General features: G+C 38.3%; 2 protein-coding genes across 2 annotated transcripts in view; both read left to right on the forward strand.

The window, feature by feature from the left end:
• DNAH12 (dynein axonemal heavy chain 12) overlaps positions 1–6,795 on the forward strand; it is a 153,189-nt gene extending 146,394 nt beyond the window's left edge. The window contains exons 70-73 of the mRNA XM_045530444.1: positions 2,990–3,127; positions 3,560–3,651; positions 5,199–5,266; positions 6,517–6,795. Of these exons, the coding sequence (XP_045386400.1) occupies positions 2,990–3,127; positions 3,560–3,651; positions 5,199–5,266; positions 6,517–6,707 (489 nt within the window). The 3' untranslated portion in view covers positions 6,708–6,795. The remainder of the gene's footprint in view (positions 1–2,989; positions 3,128–3,559; positions 3,652–5,198; positions 5,267–6,516) is intronic.
• Positions 6,796–8,544: 1,749 nt separating this feature from the next.
• ASB14 (ankyrin repeat and SOCS box containing 14) lies at positions 8,545–23,134 on the forward strand. Its single transcript, XM_045530445.1, has 9 exons — positions 8,545–8,739; positions 10,246–10,301; positions 10,759–10,893; positions 10,978–11,136; positions 15,624–15,886; positions 18,593–18,744; positions 19,196–19,739; positions 21,460–21,613; positions 22,721–23,134. The coding sequence occupies exons 1-9, from the start codon at positions 8,618–8,620 to the stop codon at positions 22,897–22,899; spliced, it is 1,764 nt and encodes a 587-aa protein (XP_045386401.1). The 5' UTR covers positions 8,545–8,617; the 3' UTR covers positions 22,900–23,134.
• Positions 23,135–27,441: the final 4,307 nt, after the last annotated feature.

Genomic DNA, 27,441 nt, shown 5'->3' on the forward strand with positions numbered 1-27,441 from the left:
CTTAGAGAAGCTGGTTTACCGTTTTTCATCATCTTTCTTTCTCCTGGACTCTTCACCTCCTGACGGTTCCTAGAGTTAACAGTTAAGCAAATGAATCATCTGAATTTTCTATGCTTTCCTCATTTCTCTCTCACCATTTACCCTGTTCATTTTTGTCTTAGTTCAGGATGCTATACCAAAGTAAAATAGACTGGATAGCTTTTTTTTGTTTTTTTTTGAGGCAGTGTCTCACTCTGTTGCCCAGGCTAGAGTGCCGTGGCGTCAGCCTCGCTCACAGCAACCTCAAACTCCTGGGCTCAAGCCATCCTCCTGCCTCAGCCTCCCAAGTAGCTGGAACTATAGGCATGCGCCACCACATCTGGCCAATTTTTCCTATTTTTAGTAGAGACGGGGTCTCGCTCTTGCTCAGGCTGGTCTCGGACTCCTGACCTCACTCAATCCTCCCACCTCGGCCTCCCAGAGTGCTAGGATTATAGCCGTGAGGCACCAGGCCTGGCCTAGACTGGATAACTTAACAGACATTTATTTCTCACAGTTCTGGAGGCTGGGGAGTCTAAGACCAGGGTACCAGCATGGTCAGGTTCTTGGTGAGGGCACTCCTGGTTCACAGATGAGAGGGAGAAAAAGAGAGAGACAGAGAGAGAAATATTTCTCCTATTTCTTCTTATAAGGGCACTAAAAAATAATCCCATCGTGAAGGCTCCATCCTAATGACCTAATTACCTCCCAGGAGTCCCATTTCCAAATACCATCATCTTGGAGATTAGGGTTTCAACCTGTGAATTTTGGAGGAAAACATTCAGTCCATAGCATCTTCCCTTTCTCCTTCCTGTGCCTTTTTAAAAGAGCTTTTTGTGTACTGCCTAAGATCCCAGGATAAATCCTGGATCTAACGCTTACTATCTTTGTGACTTTGAACAGGTTACCCATTTTTCTGCACCCCAGTTTCCTTGTCTGTAAAATGGGAGGAATAATACCTAACTCACTATTATTTTATAGACTACATGAGGTGATGCATGTAAAGTGCTGAGCATAGTGTCTGGCATGTACTAAGCACTTAGTAAATGGTAGCTAATTGGCCACAGACACTAATAACATTCTTGGCTAAATGAAGCTCTGGTTGAGCAAGAGAGTTTTCTGTACACTTGCCTTCTGTGTTGTTACGGCTTTCTTGTGCATGGTGCTGGTTCTGCCTGGCTTTTGCCCTTGTCAGACTCCATCTCTTTCTCTACCTCTTCTTGATCTGCTAGTGTGTACTGTTGCAACATCTCTAGCAGCACTGTGTTCTCTTGCTCCTAGGGAGCAAAGCTGACTTCTTTCCATACCCCTAAGTTCATTGACTCATCTGTTCATTGAACAAATATCAATTGAGAACCCACTCTATTCAAAGCACCTTGTTGTGTGCTCTGTGATGATAAGATGATTACAGCATGAGTCCTGCCTTCAAGCTGCCAGTAGCCTACAAGGAAACAAGCTATGAATCTAAAGAAAATTAATACAGTATGGTAAGAGCCATAAAAGACCAACATGTAAAATGCTCTGGGAGTTCAAAGAAAAGAGAGAGTTCTTTGGGCTCAGGCAAGCAGAGTTTGTTTCATGGATGAGGTAGCATTTGAGCTGCATCTAAAGGATGAATGGTTTTGGATACTGCAAAGAAAGGAAAAGGACTTAGAGATAGCTGTATAACTGTGGGATAAAGGGCATTGTATTATTTAGGACTGATTCCATTGTAGGTAACAAAAATTTTGACATAAGCAAAAGGAAAGTTTGTTCCCTCATGTAACTAGAAAGTCCAGGGGTTAAAGTGGCTTCAGGTAGGATCTGACCTGGGGTGCAAACATGGGTACTTTGTCCTGGCTTCCTGCACTTCATCTCTTGGCTCCATTCCCTTTGGGTTATCTCCATTCTCAGTTAGGTGCTTGTCTGATAATAGCAAGATAGCAACAGCAACTCTAGCTTCACATCTGCACAACTTCAGATAGTTGAGAGTGAATCTTTTCCCCAAAAGTCCCAGCAAGAGTTTCTGCATCTTTCGCTTTGATTGGGTCACATGTCCATTCCTGAATCGATCACTGTGACTGGAGGTCTGATTGGCCAGGCACGAATCACATGCCCACCCCAGGAGGCGAGGTGGAATTCTACCACCAGAAATGCTTAGAATGGAGGAGGGTTTGTACTCCAGAGGAAAAGGGGAGTATCATTTTAAGATAGGCAGGAAAAACAATAGATGTCCACTCAGCACAGAAGAGACCAGCAGATGGTCCTGTCTGATTAAAATGTAGGATGCTCAAAGGGAAGTAAAAAAGACATAGAGCTAAAAATACAATTTGGGGCCTGATTGTGAATTATCTTGAATAGGAGACTAAGAGGTTTAAGCTTTAATTTGGTGTGTCACTGTAGAATTTGGTAGGTCCCTGAAGAATTATGCAAGATGCTAAATCGGATCCAAACTGTGCACAGTGAGGTATATTCTGGCAGCATTCTTCTAGACATATTGAACAGAGAGAGAAGAAGCAAGAAGACGGTACACACTGGTACAGAAAGAAGCCCATGAATATCTGAACTGGAGTGGGGCAGCGGGTGTAGAAACAGGGGTTTAAGGGGTTAAATAACTGGAATCAGCGTATGAGGGCTACAGTTAGACCATGTGTCAGATATCTAAAGACAGTTGCTTTTGAGTGGGATAAGTAATATAATAAATTCCCAAATAATTTACATGTGGCTTTTTGCACGTGTACAGATTTGAATCTTTCAAACTATGTTTCATTCAGGTTAACACTCAAATTATTTTGAATTTTCCAAGGAGAATAACTAGAAGGGAAAAGAGGGAGGAGGGCCAAGCTAAGCTGTGTGTTTGATGTCAGGAAAGAGAGTCTTGTGATGGAAAGTGTGGGCAACACAGACGAAAAACAGAACCAGGAATTGTACATCAGATGGCACTTGTATAAATTTTAAAACGGACATAATGTATTTTGTCTTCCCTTTGTAGGTCTGGTATGATTCAGGGAAACCTTGTGTGTTTTGGCTTTCAGGCTTCTTTTTCACCCAAGCCTTTTTAACTGGAGCTATGCAGAACTATGCCAGAAAATATACCACCCCAATTGATTTACTAGGATATGAATTTGAGGTACAGTAACTCCTTAAAATCAACAGTGTATCACTATGTCAAGTCATACATTTAAGTAGAATTTCTATATTATAACCTAATACAAGGAATTTTTTCTTCTTTTCATTCTTTGTTCCATGAAGAAACTATATATTTGTCTTGCTATTGCTAAGATAGAACTTTTATATATTTTAATGTTTGATTTAATGAATTCAATGCTGTTCTAATGTTTTAGCAAAAATTAATATGAGGTACAGTAAAAACTGATAACAATGCTTCAAAAAGAGCCATACTACACATTTTTATATTCTGTGGCGGAAAGTATGTTGAGTTTAACAAGCTATTATATAGTAGAGTTTCCCTGAATGTGTTCTGAATATTTAGCTAATGTTTTCTTTATGAGACTAAGTTGTCTGGAGAGGGATGGTTACTAGCATGTGCCTCTCCCTTCAGGTTATTCCTTATGATACCTCTGACAAGTCACCAGAAGATGGCGTCTTCATCCACGGATTATATCTTGATGGAGCCCGCTGGGACAGAGAAAGGTCAGTAGTTGCAAAGACCTTTTCAACTGTAGCTGAATCATAGATAAGTGGTCTGCTGCTTTTTTATTTTTAAACCAAAAGGCCTCCTCTAGGAAAGAAGGCAAGTAATAAATAATGTCAGAATTCTTACTTACTTCATTACTCAGGATAGGACAATTGATGACTGATTATCTTTAGGTCCTGAATAACTTTTGGTTAATATTTCCACAGTCTTATTAGCAGAAAAGGTAGCCAAAATTATTTTCCTGCTGCTTCTGTTTTATAAGTTACCTTCCATTTTGTAATGTGTAGGACCGCCTCACTTTTAAACCATATACAGTTAGTTATAATAAAGTCCCCGTTTCTGTTAGTGAATGGAAAACCTTTTCTTGCATTTTGATAAGATAATAAATATTTAGAATAAATATTGAATTTCCACTCTTAGGAAAACTAAGCAATGCTATTTCCACTTAAAATATATAAGCATGGGAGAGAAGAAGAGAAAATGTTTCCCTTGGAGCTCTGGTCTTTAACGGTCCATTTATAGGCATAATCCTCTATCTCCAGAGCCAGGGTTAGACTTTGCCCCCAGGGGAGCACTAATGACTGAGGAAGGAAAAAAATCACATAAGAAGGAGCAATGAGGCAGTCCGACAGGACAGAAATAGCTCCACATGGTGTTAGGGGACTCAACTGCACATAATTCATTTTATTATTCCTATCCTTTTTCTTTTTTCATCACTTTACAGCCATTGTTCTTAACTCAATTTGCCTTATGTAGGTATTTGTCTTCTTCCTTCCTTCCAACCAACCACCCAACAATGTAGCATAGTGAAAAGAAACTAGATTTTCTAGATAGGCAGATCTATGTTTGAATCCTGACGCTGGCACTTAAGAGCTATGTAACTGTGAGAAAAGTACTCAGTGTCTCTGAGCCTCCAGTCTTTATCTGTGAAATAGGAATAGGAATGGGGACAGGATCATTTGTGAGGGTCAGATGTGACAGCATAGTGTCTGCCTCGTGGATGGTACTTAAAAATTGGCAGAGCTGGGCTCGGTGACTCACACCTGTAATCCCAGCACTTGGAAAGACCAAGGCAGGATGATCCCTTGAGCCCAGGTGTTTGAGACCAGCCTGAGCAACATAGTAAGACCCCATCTTGAAAAGATTTTCAAAAAATTAGCCGGGTGTGGTGGTGTGTGAGTGTAGTCCCAGATACTTGGGAGGCTGAGGCAGGAGGATTGCTTGAGCCCAGGAGTTCAAGGTTGCAGTGAGCTGTGATCACACCACTTCACTCCAGCCTGGGAGATGCAGCAAGACCCTGTTTCTTAAAAATAAAAGATAAAAATTGGTAGACACTGATATTTGTCCACGATTTTACACTTTGCCATTCCATAATTTTCTTTTGTTTACCTCAATTCTTCATTGCTACTTCTTCTTTTTCTTTTTTTTACATTTCTTTTCCTCTATATCTCTCGTCCTTATATTAAAAGCCAAGTAGCAATCTCTTCTTAGAAGCAAATTTCATAAGTTATTTCTAATAATTTCTGTCAATTTCTTTTTACAGTGGACTGCTTGCTGAACAATATCCCAAACTTCTGTTTGACCTGATGCCCATCATATGGATAAAACCAAGTAAATATTCTTTTAACAAAATTTTTTTGAGTTTTAGGGAGAATAATGATAGATATTATTAATTGCTCCTCCAAATAAGTTTTTGCTTCAACTTTTTAGGATTTTAGCTCAATTATAATAAACATTGGCAGACTATTTACATTATTTACATTGGAAATATATTATTCTCCCTTTTTTGTGTGTGGCACTTAGACTGTTTTTGTAATATCACTCTGTTTCTTTATGCTCTTAGCCCATGGGAGGTACCATTCTCTTTATCCCTCTCCCCACCCACTTCTACAAGGGGTTTCAAAGATCCTGTAGCTGCCCAGCCATGTTTTGATTCTGGGCTCCTTTTGCACACTGCCCAGAGGCACAGATAGGCGTCACACAGTCTCCAGCCAGTGACTAGCATTTTCGGGGTATAAGAAAACCCCAGGCCTAGGAGCCAGCCAGGTGCCCCAAAGCATAGCTATTGCAAGCCACATAGCCTGGAGGCCACTTTTCCCCCTGGGGAGAAGCCACTTGCTCCTTCCCTCCTTTTGCCACCATAATTTTTCCACAAGTCTGAAAAAATGAGGCTCATTCTTTTTGTTTTCTCTTCCCTAAATTTTTTATTCTTAAATAACAAGAAATGAAAGCATTTACAAATCATCAGAATCATCACCTAACCTATCAAATATTTTCATTATTAAGGTGGTTCAATTATAGCTATGAGAAATGTAACCTTAGTTTAGAAAGACTCCTAACATCTCATATCTGGCTTTTTGGGGTTGCACATAGATTGTTTTTGTGAATTGGTAAGAGTTGGTGTGTTTTTCTTATTAATAATCTGCTCAAAACAAATAGAAACTTCAGCTTCTTCTAATTTACGGATTTCTTGTATTAGAGCTCTAAGCAATTGTGTTTCTCCTTTCAGTTCTCCCCCATTACCTATACTGTATTTTATTCCCTCTTCCTTACCCTCTCCTTCTCTTATTCCTTCCCTCCCAATTCCCTCTTTAGTTCCTTCATGCCTGCTAAGTGATCAGAACTTAAAAAATCAATTCCTGTCTTCTACACCTAGAATCATGCATCATGTGCAATCACTCGCCTTGTTTCACAAACATGTTATACCAAACTTGCAACAAACTTTAAAAACCTTTAAATCTCATAATAATGATCTTAGATTCAGTACTGGCCATTTTATATACAAGATAAATAGTTGTTCTTCTAGTACCTAGAATAATTGTTTTCTCTTTATCAAATGAATGTATTTCTTTTTTTTCAAGCTGCAAAGTCTCTTATTATAAAGTCGGATGCCTATGTCTGTCCCCTCTACAAGACAAGTGAACGGAAAGGAACTCTTTCTACTACAGGACATTCTACTAACTTTGTCATTGCAATGTTGTTAAAAACAGACCAACCCACTCAACACTGGATCAAACGTGGGGTTGCTTTGCTTTGTCAATTGGATGACTAAATTGGACAAATTTAGAAAACATCTGAAAGAAGTAAAAAAAAAATATATTGTCTTCACTTACTTAAAAATATATATATTATAAAACCAAGTATCTTGATGTTGTTCTTTTAAATGGTCTTTGCATTGTTCTTCTCCCTGATATACCACTCGTGTTTGGAATATGACCTTCTAGATGGACTCTTTTGAGATCACAGCCAGATTCTACCTGTGTGTGGAAGGAAAATGTGAAAAGAAGTGTTTGTTGGAAGCATATGAAAAATCTTTGAAGGCTTTATTTAGTTTCTTTTTTCAGTTTGATATCTATGTGAAAAAAAGCTTTGAGTGATTCAATAGATAAAATTCAACTAGTATCAGAAATTATCTCTTTCATAAGTTAAGTCATTTGTTCAGCTTCAGTAATAGTTTACTTTTCATTCACTTACCTGAAGGAATTATGCACAAACATTTCAAATACATAAATTAAGGAACTGTAAATAAGGAAAATATTAAAAACAACTACGTAACTAAACCCCTTATTTCATACTTTTAAGACCTTAGTTCCATGGCTCACAGTACCCCTGTGACTAGGAAAGAAAACACAAAGCAGGGAAGTTGACCCACAGAGGCAGTGAGGTGGCTGGAGAGCACCCCTAACTCCTACACCTGACGTGACATTGTGCTCCTTGGCATTTGCTGCATATTTGATTGGAAATGTCAAAGTGGTCCCTTTGCTATTTTTAGTGTATATTAACAATTTTAAAATGTTTCAACAAAACAAAGTTTTAGTCAAAATTTGATTGTCTTGTGTAGAGTTAAGTCCTTCCTTAGGATTCCAAGGACACATAAGGCCACAGTTGTGTAGCACAAGGAAAATACAGGTACAGGTACCCAGTGAATCTGGACTGTTGGGACAGTCACTTTTGATAATTCAGTCCGAGCAAAATGTTTGGCCTCTCATAAGTGGAAAATTGATTCTGGTTTGCACTGGCTATGCACGTGAGTCTTAAGAGAATGAATTCTCTTTGCATGGCCAGCCCCTTGCTAAAGCATTTTATCCCAGGAATAAAATATTTAATCCTTTAAATTTGATGAATTACAGCAGTGAAGAAAAGAGATCATGTTTCCAAAGAGAGCTAACCCACATGTAAAAAACAAGGAGAATGTGCCAGACTGTCTTATGATCAAGTATTTATAGTAAAGCTATTAATGGAATGGTCACTACAGGGGAGTGGAGATCCTAAATAGAAATGAAAATTCTAAGGCTTACATGTGCTAGTCCTTAACAGTGAAAACTTCAGTGCTGTCCTAAAGGATATAACAAAAGGTAAACGAGTCTTTCATATGTGATCAAACCTATTTTGTGCTAAAACTGAAAATGTTCTTTTAAAGCCATTTAGATATTGTCTAATAAAATACATTTGTTTTTGCTACTGCTATTCCTATTATATGTTGTATTACATGAGTACATTTATTCCTATAACATGTTTACTTTTAGTGTTTACTAAGTAAAATATTATTTTCAGCGGAACACTCTGAACATATTTTGGGTGAGTGCTACAATCACTGAGAAAAGCTCATAAGGCAAGTCTAAAATAGATCAATATGAGCATTATCAGTGTTACAATGGCACTGACCTAAGTCTTATATGAAAAGGTTGTTTTTCCTGAATAAGCTTTAAATAAATGGCTACTTATGGAAACTTCTAATTTATGTTGAATCTATGGCAGTTCAGAGAACTGTTGTAAATTTATGGAAAATTTTTTAAATGAATATTTTGTTTTCTAAATTTTGTATTTTCTTCATTTATCAAGCCTATCAATTTTCTAATTTTCTGCATTTCATTTATAATTTTAAGCAATTGATAATCGTTTCACAACTGGAAAATATTTTTAATTCATTCTGATTTTAAAGTAAACTCGTCGGCATTTCACATGGATAATTACACCAGTGATGAAGACTTAGAGGATGATTTTGACACTCAGTTCATCATTCAACAGAGTTTACAGGATATTTACGAGCCAGGAACAATACAACGTGCACCTGAGGATGAGAGGTAATGGTTTCCTCATTGGCAATGTAGTATGAAGTACTGTATTTAACAGCTGAGACTTGTGATTAGCTTAACTCTAGTGTTGTGACAAAAACAGGAGAGAGGGTCGGAATCCAAGGAACTGTCATTTAAATATGTATCAGACATGATGCTTGATGAGACAGGAAAAATCTGGAAAGAATTCAGAATTTAATTAGGCAGTTAAAAAAAATAGTTGAAGGAGGTTAGCAGCAAATCTGGGTGAGGAGATGCAGACTAGAAATCAGAAGGAAGAAATAAATGAGGCTATAAAGGGCTAGAGAAGAAAAGTCTGACACATCTTGTCTTTAGGGAGCTAAAGAAATGCATAAATCCAACCAAGACACATAGAAAGTTATCTTCAGCATTAGTGGGGTAGGTGGGGATGGGGTCCAGACTTTGATCTACTCAAATCAAAAGGTGGAATTATGTAAACTTAAACAGAGATTACCCCCTCCTGAAGGTGTGGATTCAGAGTTCTGTTATGGTAACAGTAGAAAAGGACCGGTGGGTCCCTCCGTGGTGTAAGAATGGCCCTGGCTATAGGCAGTCAAGCACACCTGGTCAAACACTCCCTGTGATCAGCAGCCTCAGCCCCCTGAGGTGGGAACCATGGTTTTTACTGGGGTGATAAACCCAGTTTGCTTGGGATGGTGATCTCTATTTGCCTGCTTGAGGTAAAACAGGATAAATGTCTTTTAACCCTGGGAGATTTTATAATTAAATATAGATTGCTCTATATACTTGCCAGAGGATAAAAAAACGTTAAAAAATAAAATATAAATAAATAGAGAGATGATGAAGTACATCAATCCTGTGGTATTTTTTTAATGAAACAAACTCATGGAGTGATCACTATTATGTTAAGCACTTCATAAATATTAATTCATTTAAATTCTAATTCTCATTACCTCTCTGTGAGGTAGGTGCTACTATTATCCGCGTTTAGAGGTGAGGAAACTGAGGCACAGAAAAGTTAAGTGATTTACCCAAGGCCACAGAGCTAGTAAATGAAGAGGCAGGCAGTCTGACTCCAGAGTCTGTGCTCTAAACCACACACTAGTCCTATACTTTTGTGTTAAAAACTCACACCATGACTATCTATTATTTTTTAAATAATTTTTGCTAGAATTACTGACATGACAGGATGGCCATTAAATTTTACCATGCAATAATGTGACATTTCATTCCCAGGCAGGTTTGATTCAGTTCAGCAAACACTGACTGGGGGCTCATTGCGATCCAGGCCCTCACATAGTCCTTGCCCTAAAGCAGCTGACAGTCTAATGAGGGAAGGCAGACATGGGAAACATTTTACAATATTTTACATTTTGCAAATAGCAGTATTTCTAGTAAGCCTCAGTCATTGCCTCATGTGAGAGTTCATCCCTGATTAACTATTACTGCCTTTACCCTTTCCTTTTGATCTTTGTCAGGTACCTTAGTTTTTGCCTCAGTTTTGGAATTACATATGTATTTTTTTCTATGCAGCTTCCATTCCTTTTTGAGCGCTGACTATAAGAAGATAGTTGAAACAATAGAGACAGTTAAGTACTCTTCCTATTCTATCTCCTTTAACTGCAGTAAGATGTGATGGTGACAACTGGCCGCATTTCCCTTGAAGCTCCAGAAGCCTAGAAGCAGGTTTTTCCAAATGCTGAACACTATGGGGGTCCCCAGCTGACTGCCAAGAGTCTGATGTGGCCTTTCTGGGAGAAAATACGTCAACACAACTTAGCAAAGAGCTCCTGGGTTCCTCATGGAGGGGGGGTGTTTTTCTGCATGTGACAAGACACTGGGGATGGTTGTTCACAGGCCCAGGTGGTATGGAATGCTAGATGGCAGGCCTTACTGGCTGGCCTATGCCTTTGGAATTTGTCTTTCTTACAAGGTGGTGCTAGAATTCTGTTGTCTCACACACTAAATCTGGTGGTGGAATTCAGAGGCAACATAGGCTGCCTGGTATGTGTGCCAAAAGTGAATCTGTTCTTATTGACTTGTTAATAGGTAAGGCAGATGCACTGTCACACTTAACCAAGTACCATTCTGCTTTTGATGAAGCAGATGAGATCGGCTGGCTTCCTTTGCACAGGGCTGCAGTGCAAATAAATAAGAACATTTTGGAAATAACCCTAAAAGGTAAACTCCCTTTTACTCTTCTTGATGATTCTAAGAAATAAATTTAAAATGTATTTCTACATCTTAACCTGTGTGCTATTTCAGCTTCAAAACCCAGCACATGGGAGCAAACAACCCACAATGGTGAAACACCACTTTTTTTGGCCGTCAGTAATTGCCTCCTAGAAAATGCCGGTTTTCTTCTTCTGAATGGCTGCAATCCGAATGCTAAGAATTTCGAAGGCAATTCTCCCCTTCTTACAGGTAATGAACACCTTGTCTCTGCAGGAGAGGCGGGGGCTCTGAGTCTCCTTCATGCCCACAGGTTTCAAAGGCAGCTTTTGGGACATAGTTGGAGCACTGTCCCTCTGTTCCCAATGACCAGACATGTGTACCTGACCCTCCAAAAGCTTTCTGTAGGCTGCCTGTGAGGTGCCTGAGGCAAAATCTCTGCCCAATTAAGAGCAGCTCATCCTGCATGATGCCTTCCTCGAACCATTTCACTCTGGTGTGAGACATAAGAGGACAACAAAGTTACCCCATGGAGCGTGGCTATAGGCAGCTGAAATGGGAGAATTAGTTGAAAATGATTAAGAAGCAGGTAGTCAGATCTCTAGATCACTCCTCCCCGCCCCAGTAGAATTCTGGAGGTTTATTCTCTCCATAGCTTAAATGGAGAGTCTCTGGACCAGAGGATTTAAGGCGAGGGGGGGAGGACTAAACTGAAAACACAGAAGGAATTAAGCAAATATAGGCTGAGACCACCCAGCCCTCCCCCACTCCAGCTACCCAGAAAGCTGGCAGCCAGGCCCTGACCCTCTATGAGGAGGCTTCTCTGGAAAATTTGACCAGCACAAGAAGAAAGGTCTAAAGATAATGACATTGGGGGTTTGCCAATAAATGGCTCAAACGTATCAACCTATAGTTAAGCCCACAACCCATGAGCCCCATCCACTGTTTAGAATTTCCAATCAGCTTTTTAGTCCTCAACTCTTCATCATAAGCAGAGAGCCAAAGAGTGTCTGAGGAAAGTCTTCAACAAACAAATAAGCAACTTGGTGGAAGCAGATTATTTGGGAAAAATAAAATGTAAAGTGAAATTATCATTAATTTCTTCAGAAAATAATGAAATAGGAACAGGATACTAAAAAAAAAAATACCAAAACAAAAAGATGTTCTTTAAAAACTCATAGTGATAATGGAAGTTGAAGTTTAGGGAAGCTTCCAGAAAAAGATGAGAAATAGAAAATAGAAAAGAAATTTAAAAATAAGAAGGACGACCCAAGAGGAACAACACATGAATGATGGAAATGACTGAGAGAACAGCCAAGGTGGAGGCAATACATCACCAATGAAATAAGTCAAGAAAATGATTTCTTAAAATGAAGGACATGTGTTTCCAGAATGAAAAGGGACACTAAGTGGCAGCTGAATGAAATACAAATGACCCAGCACCCTTGGCACTTTGTTTCCAGTCTCAGGGCTATTAGAACACTGTCTATGGCACACTGTAAATAGTTATAGGCAGAATTCATACTGATTCAGCACCCTGGCATCTAGCAAGATTCCTCACACACATTTAGTGCCAATAATTAGTGAATGAATAGTGAGATGGATAAATTGAGGTGTTTTAGGATCTCCAGGGACTAAGGATCATCATCCAAATGTGAATTAACAGTATAAATAGAGAAAAGCTGGTTAGTAGAGAATGTGTTAACAAAATGTGGTTAAAAATCATTTCTATAAAATTAATGTTAGAAATGCAAGGATAGATATGAAAACATTAACAAAGATCATTTCAAAGCAGTGGGATTATGGGTCATTTTCTGCATATATAGTCTAAGTTCATTGAACATGAACTCATTTTATCATAACAAAAAAGGCATAAAAAGCTTTAAAAAAAAGACACAGCCACCAGGGACAAAGAGAAGTTTCTACAAGCTTCCTAAGAGAAGGGGGAAAAAAAGAGAGATACATCATGTACAAAAGATGACAAATCAGAATGCTTTTAGACTTCCCAATGGTAACTAAAAGCTCGAATAAATTGGTGGAGACTAGTTTTACAAATTCTGAGAGAAAATTATATCCAACTTAAACTTCTGTATTTAGCCAAACTATCAAATCTGATGGTAGATTAAAGACATGGAAGACATATTTTCAGACATAGGTGATCTCAAAAAATTCATCTCTCACACAGCCTTCTTAGAAAGCTACCGATATGGGAGTAAACTAGAAAAACAAGAGCTTGGGATCCAGGAACCAGGAGAGCCAACCCAAGTGAGATCCCCGAGATGATGGGAACAGCGATCCTAGGGTGACGATACGTTACTAGGCACTGAAGTGCAGACTAGAGCAGGTCAGGAGGCCCCAGGGAGAGGCCTTTCCTTCTTCAAGACCACGATGGGATAGGAATGAATATCTTGAAAGGAGATTTAGACAGTTTAGAGAGTTTGGGGTTGAATTAATGATAAGCAAATTGAAAACTAAGCAAATGAAATGTAAGACAAGTATGAACTCTAGAGAAAACAAAAAGATGTGCAGAAAAGGAAATATAATTATAGTCCAGCTTTGAATAGCAAACATAATAAGGTAAACACAATATTTCTCTAACAAAAATTACACTATAAAAACATTAGAAGGATGGTTGGATGAAAAACGTGTATGTGTGGTAGGGACAGAAGGAGAAAAGAAAGTGAAATCTTCATTTTTCCATGGTGAGAAGTCATTAAATTATACCAAAACCAAAAAATCAAAAAGTAACAATACAAGGAGGTTATTTAGAAAAAAATGTTAATATCAAAGAATCTGCTAAAAGCTGCCTCTGGGGAAGAAGAAAAAGGCTAGGGAAACAGTAGTGGACTTTGTAGTAACTGGCTCTTTAAATTCTGCGTATGTATAACTTTTATCAAAACAAAAACTAGAGATTAAAAAGAGAACAGGCCGGGCGCGGTGGCTCACGCCTGTAATCCTAGCCCTCTGGGAGGCCGAGGCGGGTGGATTGCTTGAGGTCAGGAGTTCGAGACCAGCCTGAGCAAGAGTGAGACCCCGTCTCTACCAAAAATAGAAAGAAATGATTTGGACAGCTAAAAATCTACATAGAAAAAATTAGCCGGGCATGGTGGCGCATGCCTGTAGTCCCAGCTACTCGGAAGGCTGAGGCAGTAGGATCGCTTAAGCCCAGGAGTTTGAGGTTGCTGTGAGCTAGGCTGACGCCACGGCACTCACTCTAGCCCGGGCAACAAAGCGAGACTCTGTCTCAAAAAAAAAAAAAAAAAAAAAAAAAAGAGAACAGCAACAGAATACTACCAAAAATTGGGATTTGGACTCCCTTCATGGTTTGTCTCAAGATGCTCTCTAAGGCTTTACATTTGCAGAAAAAACACCAAGAAGTACCCTCTCTGAGAAAGCACTCAAACTATATAGCATAATATTGTATAGTGAAAAGAACTCGCGATCAGGTCTAACCTCTCTAAACCTGTTTCCTCGTCTGTAAGGTTGGGATAATAGCAGTATTTATCTTGTGTGTGCAAAAGTCACCTATGTAAAAAAACATGAGGCTGTGAAGCCTGTCATAACAATGATGGTGGAAAGAGCTGGTTTTCCTCTCTTGACTTCTGTCTGTTCAGCAGGTCAAATGATTCCATTTCTGTGGTACCTGAACAGCATGTCCCCATTGATAGAGCAAGGAAAATGCTGGGTCAAATTGAAGCAAGTTTAGGCTTGCTTAACTTAAGATTCCTCAGAGGCTTCAATATACCAATGTACAAGATGAATCTTGAAGAGGGTGTTAGAATACACAGCATTCCCAAGTCTTCTATTGTATTTTTTTCTTTAATGACAAAATCATTTTCTTCACTAAGAACCTCCAGGGAGCCGGGCGTGGTGGCTCACGTCTGTAATCCTAGCACTCTAGGAGGCCGAGGCGGGTGGATTGCTCGAGGTCAGGAGTTCGAGACCAGCCTGAGCAAGAGTGAGACCCCGTCTCTACTAAAAAAATAGAAATAAATTATCTGGCCAACTAAAAATATATATGCAAAAAATTAGCCAGGCATGGTGGTGGCACATGCCTGTAGTCCCAGCTACTTGGGAGGCTGAGGCAGAAGAATCCCTTGAGCCCAGGAGTTTGAGGTTGCTGTGAGCTAGGCTGATGCCATGGCACTCTAGCCCGGGCAACAGAGTGAGACTCTGTCTCAAAAAAAAAAAAAAAAAAAAAAAAGAACCTCCAGGGGCTTTCTGCACAACACGTTTGGGAAACACAGGCCAAAACCATTTTCTACAGCCTCAGCCACTCACCCAAACATGTATATTTAAATTAGGTTTTAGTAATTTGCTGAGGTAGGTTCTGTTGCTGTTTTGTTTTTCCTCTTTTAAAGCATCTACAAGCATTTCCAGGACTGTATTGAGTATTTAAATTCCCATTTTCTTGAGAAAATAAAGATGGTAAATGAAAATTTTATATGTTTGTGTTTCAACCACATAAGCTGCCAGTGAATAATCAGCATGTTGTCCACAGAAGCGGACAATGAATGGTTATGGCTTACAGAAAAACAGCCCACTGATGGAAAACATTATTGATATTATTTGACATATGCCTTATTTTACAATTTGTTTCCTAAACACAGAGTGCTGGGGCAGGTGGGGGGTAGGTAGGGAGAACTGCTTAAGAAAGCTTAAGGGACACCAGCCAAATAGGATACTCCAGCCTCCACTTCCTGTTGAACATAATGCCCACCTCCCTTCTCATTTCCCAGCTGTTCTGCGTGACTCCTACGACATGGCCGCCTTGCTGATCAGCCACGGAGCAGATGTCAATCTGCGGTGTGCCAACGAGAGGACAGCTCTCCATGAAGCAGCCAAACTGGGCAGACAGGACATGGTGAAGCTTATGCTGGCTTCTGGGGCGCACATTGACCCGCAGAGCTCCTATGGATTTACTCCTCTTGCCCTTGCTGCTCAAAACGGGCACACGGAAATCATGGAAATGTTACTGCAGAAAGGCAAGATTTTCTGTATGGTCCCAACCTGCCAAAGCGGTAATGTGATCCAAGTGTTCTCCTCTTGACGGAGAGCTTCAAAATAATAGAAGATAACATTTTCATTAAGCCTAATATAAATGTTTGATAAAACTTTGTGTTAATATTGACTATTGAAAAGCCTAAATAGAGATTGAATTTCTTATTAGGTGTGATGTAATTTCCCTAAAATTACTAAGATGCAGGTTACTCTTTTACTTATTGTTTCCTCACCATGCTAAGAGGATGATTTTTTTTAACTTTTTTTATGTTGTGTTTTTCTAGAATCATAACATCAAAGATCCTGCAACATCCTCTACATGTTACCTCTGCTTAGGCTATCATGAGGCAGTTTAATTTGTCATCAAATGGCTTTAGATGTTAGGACATTCTTCCTGATTTTTTTCTCTTTGGGTCCCAGTTCTTCTCTCTAATAATAACCAAAACTCCAAGAGTGGAGGAAGGCAACTTATATTTACGGAGCACTTTCTAAGCAACAGGTATTAAGCTATCCATGTTGCCTTATAATCCTTTAAAAACTCTGTGAGGTAGGTACTATCCTCATTGTGCACTTGAGAGAGTGAGGGTCAGAGATGGTACCAGTCACAGGACTTCCCTTCACGTATGCCCCCTCCCCTGCCCCCAGCACTATAGCCATGGCCATTTTAGATCCTATTTCACTGGGAGGGATCCTTGGCTTAGAACTTTGGCATATATTGTCATTGAGGAAACCTCCATTGATGACACTGTTAGATGAAGCACTGTAGCATCTAAAGTTTTAATTCAAAGAAGCAAACTTTTACCAAGATTTAATAAAGTCCCAATATTAGAATTATCTTCGTTAGTCTCCTCCCTATGTCTAGAAGCCTATTTCATTCTTTAACAATACATGGACCTGATTTCCAATATTCTAGATGGCAGGGACCCCTATACTTAAGGACAACCTTGTACTTTTTAGACTTACCTAAATCTTTCCTATTGTATAGGAAAGGCTAGTTTCTAATCAATGGCCATAAGACATTTTAAGTAAGATGTTTTAAATGAGCAATATAAGAGATGTCTAACATCATTAGAAAAACAAAAGTAAACACGGGCTCTTTCGACTTTGAGGAAAGAGTATCCTTTTGCATAGAAGAGAAGAGAGACAACAGATGTTAAATCCTCTAATCTTCAAAGAAACCAGCATGGGTTGACTTCAGTGAGGTCAGTGAGTGAGCATTTCCTCTAAGTGACCTCCTTACAAAGTAATTTGCACAAAGTGACATAGATAGTAAATGGCAGGGCCAGCATTTGAAGCCACATCTGCCTGATTCCAAATTACATTATTTTACCGCCCTGCACTGCTAGAGTGGCAACATGGCATCACAGAAATAAACCCCGAGTCTGTAATACCTGTGTTCAAATCCTGACTACCTTGCTTACTTAGTTGTGCGTCTTTGGGGAAGTCACTTAAACTCAATGAGTCTTAGTTTCTTCATCTTTAAAATGAGGATATTAGCATCTACTTTGGGGGGTTGTTGTGAAGTTTGGAAGTTATTATGCACATAAAGAAACCAGCACATAGTGAGCACTTAATAAATGGAGGCTTATTAGGTTTTATTTACACATTCTAGGAATGGGGTTTGGGGGCAGCCACTGTACCTGATGACTCTGGAGTCTGTACTAGCTCATGGGGCTATTTGGAACCCTACATCTTTTTTATATGAACTATGAATGTGCCTAGAATGCTCTCTTCAATTTTTGTCCATCCAAATGTGCTACTTTTTCTTCATAGCCCATTTTGCTGAGAAGCCTTCCAGAACTCCTTTCTCCTTCCTTCACCTCCCAGCTCCCCTTAAAAACCCAGCCCTAGATCGTCTGGAAGACATTTTGCCTGTGTTTGTGCTCTTACTATCCACACCACTCACATGACACTTAGCATACAGGGTACAGTTTGAGCATCCCTAATCTGAAAATCCAAAATCCAAAATATTCCAAAAACCAAAATTTTTTTGAAAACTGACCTGACAAAGGAAATGCTCCTTGGAGCAGTTCAGCTTTCAGATTTCTGGATTAGGGATGCTAAATCAGTATGTGTATGCAAATATTCAAAAATCTGAAAAAAATCCGAAATCTGAAACACTTCTGGTCCCAGACATTTTGAATAAGGGAAACTCAAGCTGTACTGTAATTTATCTTTTTAACTATCAGCAGTCCCTAACTTCGGTTAAAAATAATTACAGTGTCTCTTACTATGAACAGTCTTCTAAGAACAAGTTAGAACAAATGCCCATTTCAACCAAAACAGCATCATCAGATGGTGTAGTGATATAGTTCAATAGGTTTATTAGTACCATCCTATGTGTAGGAGTGCTGAGTTAAGGTGGCTTTTGTAGGCTGGTCTAGAAGTAAAACTACCTTTTATCAAAGTATTTCTACTAGAGTTTTCAAGTTCCAAACAACTTATAAAACTACTCTGAAAGCCACCCTACTTATAATTTAGAAACTGCTTGTGCCATTTTTTTGGTCCCCATCTAGTTTATAAGCTGCTTGAGAGCAAGAGGTCATATTTTATTTCTTTGATTCTTAGTGCTTTGCTAGAGTAGGTGCTCACTAATTGCTTTTTGGTGGTAGTGATATGTTTTTTTAATTGGTTAAGCAAAACAGTGGAAAAGAATTTTTGCATAACATGACTCTTTATCCTCTTAGGAGCTAATGCTCATGGTCAGGCCTCTGATTGTTCTTCCATCTTACTTGAAGCCGCTAGTGGAGGAAATCCAGACTCCGTGACTCTCTTGCTAGGGTATGGAGCTGATGCCAACATCCCTAAGAGTTCAGGCCACCTGCCCATTCATGTGGCAGCTGACAGAGGCCACTTATTGTAAGTTCCATTACATTATTGTAAATAATAGAAATAGTAATAGCTACCTTTTATTTTGAGCCACTACTAGGAAATTTATATTCTTTTTCTCTGATCCTACAACTGAACACCCCTTTTAAAGATAAGAAACTCTTGAGCGGCTAGAAAGTAGTAAAGCCAAGCATTCTCTGAAGAGATATAAAACTTTTATTATCAGGTCCTCAGGCAACATGGGAAGCCTCTGGTCTCAAACGACTGGGCTAATTCTGAGTTTGGTAAACTAAACAGTAGTTCCATTTGATTTTACTTGGTATCTGAGCTTTCGAATGAAGGAATTATGCTTATTTGTTGGGGGTTCTAAATACCAGCTGATACTAATACCATCCAGTGTTAATATAAAGCAATCATAAACAGGTTAACGTTACATCTTAACAAAAACTATTTTGAAATGCACTTTGAAATTCTTTTTCAGAGCTCTAAAGATATTGATTCCAGTTACAGATCTTGCTGCCATTAAGCAGAGTGGGATCAGTCCACTTCACTGCGCAGCAGCAGGAGCACACCCTCAGTGCCTGGAACTTCTCATCCAGGCTGGGTTTGATGTGAATTTCATGCTAGATCAGAGGATTCGCAAACACTACGATGACCAAAGGAAGTCAGCGTTGTATTTTGCTGTATCAAATGGTGACCTTTCTTCAGTTAAGCTCCTTCTGAGTGCTGGAGCTCTGCCTAATCAAGACCCAGTAAACTGCCTCCAGATAGCCCTCAGGATGGGCAACTATGAGCTGATAAGTCTGCTGCTAAGACACGGGGCCAATGTCAACTACGTCTGCAGAGTTAATCCTTTACATTTCCCATCAGCACTGCAATACACACTGAAAGATGAAGTCATGCTCAGGATGCTGTTGAATTATGGGTATGACACAGAGCGATGTTTTGATTGTCCTCATGGGGACAAAGTTCATCCTTCCTGTACTTTTGAAGGCTGGACATCTACAGTTATCAAAGATACTAAGGTAAGCCCTCAGCATTGGCTGCATTGCCTTACAGTCATTGTCTGTGGCCCTGAAACTCTAGCAATAAATAGACTCCATCCACTCTCTCCAGAAGCTCATGGTTAGAAAGATTCTAGTATAATAAATACATGATAAAATAATTATAATATGATAAAATAAACACAATAGAAAGATGTACAAAGTACATAAATAGTTCAGAGGAAAAATTGATTTAACTCTGCCTAGCACTGTCAGGAAGTTTCATAAATGAAACAACATTTGAGCAAGGTTTTGAAAAAATGAATGCAGTTTTAAATACCAGTTATGCTTTTTCTTTGAATGAGTTACCTAACTAAAATGCTTTTGGGTTCCCAATACCTGTACCCCTAGGTTTGGCTATTTCTTTCAGCTCTAACATTTGATTGAATGGTTTGCTTTGGTCACCTTTCCAATGAAAGAAGAATCATTCTCAAGACAGTTGACCACCCCTCCCTTTTGAGACATTTTTCCCTCTTGGCTTTCATCACACCACACGCTCCTAGTTTTCCCCTGCCTAGACGGTCACTTGTGTTTTCCCCAACTTGAGCTCTTCCCCTGGCTTTTCAAGTGGCTGCCACTCTTCAGGTCTCATTTCAAGTGTCACCTCCCCAAAGAGGCCGTTCCCTGTCCACCTTGTCTGAGGTAGTTTCCTTTCCCAATCATTCTCTTATCATGCTGTTCATTTCTTTTATAGCATTTATCTCTTTCTAAAATTATCATTTTAATATTTTACTGATTGTGCCTCCCCCACAAATACATGAACACAAGCTCTTGTTCATCACTTTCCTCAGCTTACAAGTCTGTGCTTAGCACATAATAGATGCTCTATAAATACTTGAATTCATATTATCAAAATCTGAAAATAGAAATGAAATGGTGAATTGGAAAAAGTACTTTGAATGAATTGTGAAAAGTGAAAGCCAAAATATTTTAATATTGTATGATTTATTATTTTTAGGTGATTAGTGTAGGACTTACTTTCCACATCATTAGTTTGGTATTAGGCATATATCATCTTGCATCATTTCCTAACTGTTCATATAGATTTCCTATCTGGGTATCTTGTCTAAGACCACATTAATTACTTAAAGGTAGAAACTGTCCTATCCCTCATGTATCAAGGTAGGATTCAGTTATGAATGTAGAAAACCCCAAAATAAGAGTAGCTTTAACAAGATGGCTCATTTCCCTCTCACATAAAGGAAGGAAGTAAATAGCCTTCTAATTGGACAGCTTCATGATTCACACAAGAAACTCATATCCACACCCCAGCCAACAAGGCAGGCAGGCAGGAGGCAGCACACCCCTTCCTCAAGGACATTCTGGGAGTTGCTCACACTTCCACTTACATCTCATTGGCTAGAACTTAGGTGGTCACACCTAGCTGCAAGTGAAGCTGGAAAGGTCACCTTTATTTCACACAGCCACACGACCAACCAAACGGGTTAACAGATAATATGTGACATTCTCTGTCACACCCCTATTACATCCTATATAGTTCTGAAGGCAAAGCAGTACACATTTTTCCAAATGTTAGAGCTAAGGCTAAGAGATTTTCTTGCTCAAGACCATAGTTTATAAATGAGGAATTTGAGATCTTGTTTGCCAACTCTGATTTTAGTATTCTTTTGATTACTATGCTTAACCATAGATACTTTCTGCTGTTCATTTACTTTCATACTTCTGATTTTTTACCCCTTAGTTCTGTGAAGTAATAACTTTATCATGGCTGCAACATCTCTCTGGAAATGTTGTTCGAGTGATGCTTGATTATGTTGATCAAGTTCGAATCTGTTCAAAGTTGAAGGCTGTGCTCCAAAAACAGGGGCTGTGGTCAGAAATACATTTCATCTTAAGTGAGTATTTCTTGTAGAAGACTTTCACCAAAATACTAATTATATTCTCATTTGTTTTTTTAGAACACTCTTCTATTCTAGTTAAAAGCTTGACCTAAAGAAACCAAAAAGATACTATTCCTATCTTAAAAATTTTTACTAACTACACTTAATTTGTACGTATTACCTTTTCCCAGGATGATAAAATCTGTTAGGTAACTACTTACTACATAGGTAGGTAATACTTTTATCCCAATCCACCTAAACCGTGGCTCTGAAGGAACACTATAGACACAGGAATTAAAAGCTATGAAATGGCAATAAAAACAAGGGATGAGAAAAAGCTAAGAGCTAAGTCTGTAGAGGGTATCAAATGATCCTTCTCCAACCCAAATTATTTCAAAGTAGTACTTAAGTCAAATTAAGAATTTCTTTCATCTATCTGGCTGGGCACAGTGGCTCACGCCTGTAATCCTAGCACTCTGGGAGGCTGAGGCGGGCGGATCGTTTGAGCTCAGGAGTTGGAGACCAGCCTGAGCAAGAGCGAGACCCCCGTCTCTACTGAAAAAAAAAAATAGAAAGAAATTAGCTGGACAACTAAAAATATATAGAAAAAAGTAGCCGGGCATGGTGGCACATGTCTGTAGTCCCAGCTACTTGGAAGGCTGAGGCAGAAGGATCGCTTGAGCCCAGGAGTTTGAGGTTGCTGTGAGCTAGGCTGATGCCACAGCACTCTAGCTGGCGCAACAGAGTGAGACTCGGTCTCAAAAAAAAAAAAAAAGGAATTTCTTTCATCTCACTTCCTCCTGGGTGATCTTCAGTTTTTAGCCTACCCCTGAGGAAAAGGGGGAGCAAGTGGGGCCTAATACATGCAGATTTAAGGACTTTAGGTCTCACAGGCCATACCCACAATTGATGCCAGTCTTTGGACTCTAACTTGACATAGCCCTGAAATCATATCTACAAGGGTTGCAATGAAAACTGAAAAGCTATTTCCCTGTTGACTTTCCCATTTAGTCACAACAAATGAAATGTATCAAATGCATTTACTAACTGAACCCTAAGATCACTAAAAACTAAAGCAATTTTATTTCCTTTTGGATAATGTGCCTATTTCTTTCATTTTAGCAAATCCTCGCTCCCTACAACATTTGTGCCGCCTAAAGATCCGGAAGTGTATGGGACGTTTACATTTGCGCTGCCCTGTCTTCATGTCATTTCTTCCATTACCCAATCGTTTAAAAGCATATATCCTTTACAAAGAATATGACCTTTATGAACAAGGAATTTTTACAGGAACGTGGTAATCAAACCATTCAAGAGGAAAAGGTATAATTCTGAATCTGTATTTCTTAAAATTTGACTTGTTACAAAAGATTCACATTTTTGGCTTTACCTAGCAACTAAAATCTCAGTGCAGCCTACATTCTTTAAAAAGTTGCTCTGAGCCGGGTGTGTTGGCATACACTTATCTATAGTCCCAGCTACTGTGGAGGCTAAAGTGGGAGGCGCACTCGAGGCCAGGAGTTCAAGGCTGTATTGTGCTATGATGGCACCTGTGAATAGCCACTGCACTCCAGCCTGCGCAAAATAGTGAGACTCCATCTCTTAAAAAAAAAAGAAAAGGTGCTCTGAACATAGCCTCTCAATATATAAATGCTTAGCATTGTAAAAAGCAGTTTTAAAAAAAATAAAGCCCATATAATAAAAATTTCGATTAACTGAAATGTGCCAGTTCTAATTCTATGTTGATCTTATATTAAATATATGAATCCAATTTCTATGTGCTCAAAATAATAGATGCCACCTCTAACAATTCAAGATAATTCTTAACAGTATCTTTTTTATAGAGAAGTGCATATATAATGCAGTAGTCTCCTCTTATCCTTGGGGGATCTTTCCAAGACCCCCAATGGATGCCTGAAATTGTGTATAATACCCTATGTCCCTACATATACTATGTTTTTTCCTATATAGTTATGTATCACATAACGATGTTTTGGTCACTGTATATGCACTCGTGGCCCCATAAAATTATATAATACTGTATATTTTACTGTACCTTTTCTATGTTTAGATATACAAATACCCTGTTACAATTGTCTACAGTATTCAGTACAGTCACATGCTATACAGGCTTATAGCCTAGGAGCACTAGGCTGTACCATATAGCCTAAATGTGCAGGAAGCTATACCATCTAGGTTTGTGTAAGTACACTCTATGATGTTTCCACAATGATGAAATTGCCTGACACCACATTTCTCATAACGTATCCCCATCTTTAAGCCTGTTGTTACATAACACGTGACTGTACATACATACTGTATGTTGTAGATATGCTGGACAAAGAAATGATTCACTTCCCAAGTGGGATGGAGCGGGATGGCAGGAGATTTCATCATGCTACTCAGAACAGCATGCAATTTAAAACTTATGAGTTGTTTAACTGAAACTGCTTGGAAAGTAAAACCATGGATAAAGGGAACTACCGTATGTCTTAGTGGTTGCACTGAATATAGTTTGACCCCAGTACATGACCTAGAAGTTAGCTGTTCTTGTACAAAAGTCCAAGTGCCAGCTTAGTGTCTGAGACCGTTTCCTTGTACAGTCAAGTACAGAGGTGGGGTAATTCAGTTAACTGAAACAGAACCTTCAAGAGAAATTTCATTATTAATAGGAAACATGTGTCCCTTCTTTCCACAGAACCATTTATTGATTAATGTGATCGGTAGAATGGGAATTAAAAGTGTTTTCAAATGGATGATGGCTTATGGTTTCTGTACTGAACCTAACCTGGTACTGGACATGGAGGGGCTCACTGATAGCAGTTATAAGACGTTAGTTTAAATTTTTATTTCTATATATTATATGTTTCATGTAAGTACAGGTTTCTACACGTGGAAAGACAGGAGAGAAACTGAGATGTTCATTTAGGCAGCGTATCAGCATGGACAACAGAAGGGTAGGATGATGTAGTCCATTTCACGATGGCCCAGTCAGCTATAGCTTTGATGTTCCATGTCTAGTCTCAGTGAATTTTTTTTAGCAGTAAATTGTCCATTTTAGGGAAATTGACCCTATATGATTTCTTTCTGACATAGGGATTCATGGCTATATAGACTGCTTCAGTAGGGACACACTTAAAATTCTTTACAGTTTACATTAAAAAATTTGTAAAACTAGCTGACATGAATAGCTTTTTTTTTAATCAAATTGTGGTATATGCTTATAAGTGAGTAGTAGAATATATATAAGTGAATATATATTTAGGATATATGTGCACTTAGATAAATTACATAATTCTAAAGTTAATTTCATCTACTCCTTGGACCTTCTAAAAGTGTATATACATTTCTATAAAATTCAAAACAAATTAGAATACAAACTCCCCAGAGAAGAAAAGAACTAAGTGCTATAAGAAACTATAAGGAGCACACAGGATTAATATGCATTAGTCTTAAAACTACACATCCAAGCTACTTAAACTGTATACACAATAACCTGCCCCTTTAAATTAAAGGAATTTCTTTGAGTAGGACCAGACAGTAGCAAGTGTACATCGTCTGTAATATGTCTGGGGTAATTACTGACGTCTCTTGAAGTCTCCTTACTTTGCTAGAAGAAAAAAAAAGTCACCAGTGACAAATTTGTTTGCTTCTATAACAAACTTTTCCCAGTAAGTGAAAATTTTTTTTTCGTTCTAGCTGTTGTGGAATTGTAATAGGACTAGATGTGTAATTTAACAGATTAAAAAAAGTCCAATAGTTTTACAAATATCTGAAATTACTTGGAGAAATAAAATTCAGAGTCTATATCAAATACTTCATACAAAGACTGTATAAAAATCATGGACTTTATTATACATTAAAAAATCTTCTAACAGCATATTTCCTGAAGCCTTGTCAGCAAATACTTATTTTGACAAAATGAAAAAATAAGTTTTCCGCCCCACACGTATACCATGATCACATAAAATTGAGTCCTTCAAATCCAATTCTAAAGCAAAATGTTGATTTTTAATTGTACATTGCATGATTAATAGTATCAGTGAAATAAGAACCAATTCACTTACATTACAAAATCACCAAATATACAAAGCAATTTTGCACATTAGTTATAACTTAATCCCCAGTTCTCATATTAACTGAAGTAAATTACATATGAGTGCAGCCACAAGAGATTGGTTAAAAAGTATAATATGGTTCCAGTTTCAAATGTGTATGCACTAGTAATTAATGTAGGAGAACAAAATTTTATGGAAGAATAAACCAAACTTGCTAAAAATAAAATGAAGGGCTTGCTTGGTACAATGGGTGTGTTTAAATATTTAAAATACATTCTGAATGCTAGAGGGCTGTTGTCAAACCAACATTAATATTTTCATTTTATTTATGTGGCGGAAGCTTTTGCAATATACTAGCTCTTAGGGTCTGTCAGCATGTCTAATAAGATTCAAATTTTAAATACTGTGCTTCCTAGATATAACTCAAAATTAACCCAGATGCCTTTACCATATAAGATGTTATAGTACCTAGGATGCACATCTTACTGTCCTTTTCCCAAGCATAATGTGGAGCCTGAGGATTCTTTTGAAATTAAATATAAAGTAATCATTGTAGATGTGGCAAAAACTATACTAGCTTTGGGGACTCTGTTCGAGGTAATAGTTTTAGTCTCTTGTTAGCAAGTTTTCAAAAATTTTAAAGGAAGAAGGAATAACTGGTTTCCTACCAACTGACTTCATTACCATAGTTACAAAAGTACTGTTCATATAGGGAGCAGAATGCATAGCAGAATTAGGTAGGCTTAATGTCTTCTCTTTTAAAAAAGCTATTTGTTAATTTCTAAAAAAACGTTAAGTGTAAAACTGAATTTGAGAAAAGATATCCCCAACTCTAATCACCATCAAAGCATCCCAGAGCTAGAAGAGATTTCACAGGAGGATAACAAGATCAGCTTTAACATTAGGCAGAAACCCATGGGCAACCTTCTTTAATAACAGGAAGAGCTTATTGAAGTTGATATTTAAATATCTGCAGTAATGGACTAGTTCATATAGTTCAATAGTAATAGAACAAAAGTTGAATCATCTAAAATTGTTAAAATCCACTCATGACTTCTATTGGGCATTGGAATGCATTTTGGTCTGACCTACAGACATGGGTATGTTATCATGGAAATTCCTATGGAAACATGACTTAAAAGAACTACAAGTCTGTCCAACATCCCTAAGTCTGCCAGTACCCTTAACTCTAAGCCTACACTTTGACCCAGAGTGCTAATAAACGGCAGCACTTTGCTACCATGCAAAGCACAAGCAAAATGCCTCCTAATGATGACCACCTTCCTTACAGGGCAACAGATTATATCTGAACTCAGTGAGGTGACAACACAAAAGATTTAGTGAAACAAAGCTTACTAATCTCAAAAAGGTCTTAAAAGCAGGACTTGCCATGACTAAGTGCTGACAACAGAAGAAATTCCAAATTCCAACTTCAACAAAAGGAATGATATACTATTGTGAAAGCATTCCCTTTGGTAAGCACAAAATAAAGTATTTCATAAATTTCTACTTTTTTACTATATATTTTGGTAACATAAGGCGTCAAAGAGTATTAAATAATGATTATTTCCATTTGGCACATGGATAAAAAGAATATCATGATCCTATATATAATTATCTATCCCATTCCTACAGAAAACAATGTACATACGCAGTGTGAAACAATCGAGTTATGTTCTGAGAACTAAAACAGATGACATTTCTAATTCAGAACTAAGAAAAAAAAACTGTATATTAAAGTTTCCCTTGTGATATTAGTCTTAGTGGCTAACCTCTTGAAAATTT

The sequence above is a fragment of the Lemur catta genome, chromosome 18 (genome assembly GCF_020740605.2).
Source record: "Lemur catta isolate mLemCat1 chromosome 18, mLemCat1.pri, whole genome shotgun sequence".
Taxonomy (NCBI): Eukaryota; Metazoa; Chordata; class Mammalia; order Primates; family Lemuridae; genus Lemur; species Lemur catta.

Excerpts from the sequence above, each read along its gene's own strand:
- ASB14 (XM_045530445.1), top strand. The coding sequence starts at position 8,618 with ATGGATAATTACACCAGTGATGAAGACTTAGAGGATGATTTTGACACT. Across the intron at positions 19,740-21,459 it reads CAGTTATCAAAGATACTAAG|TTCTGTGAAGTAATAACTTT; the intron begins GTAAGCCCTCAG and ends TTTACCCCTTAG. Across the intron at positions 21,614-22,720 it reads AGAAATACATTTCATCTTAA|CAAATCCTCGCTCCCTACAA; the intron begins GTGAGTATTTCT and ends CTTTCATTTTAG.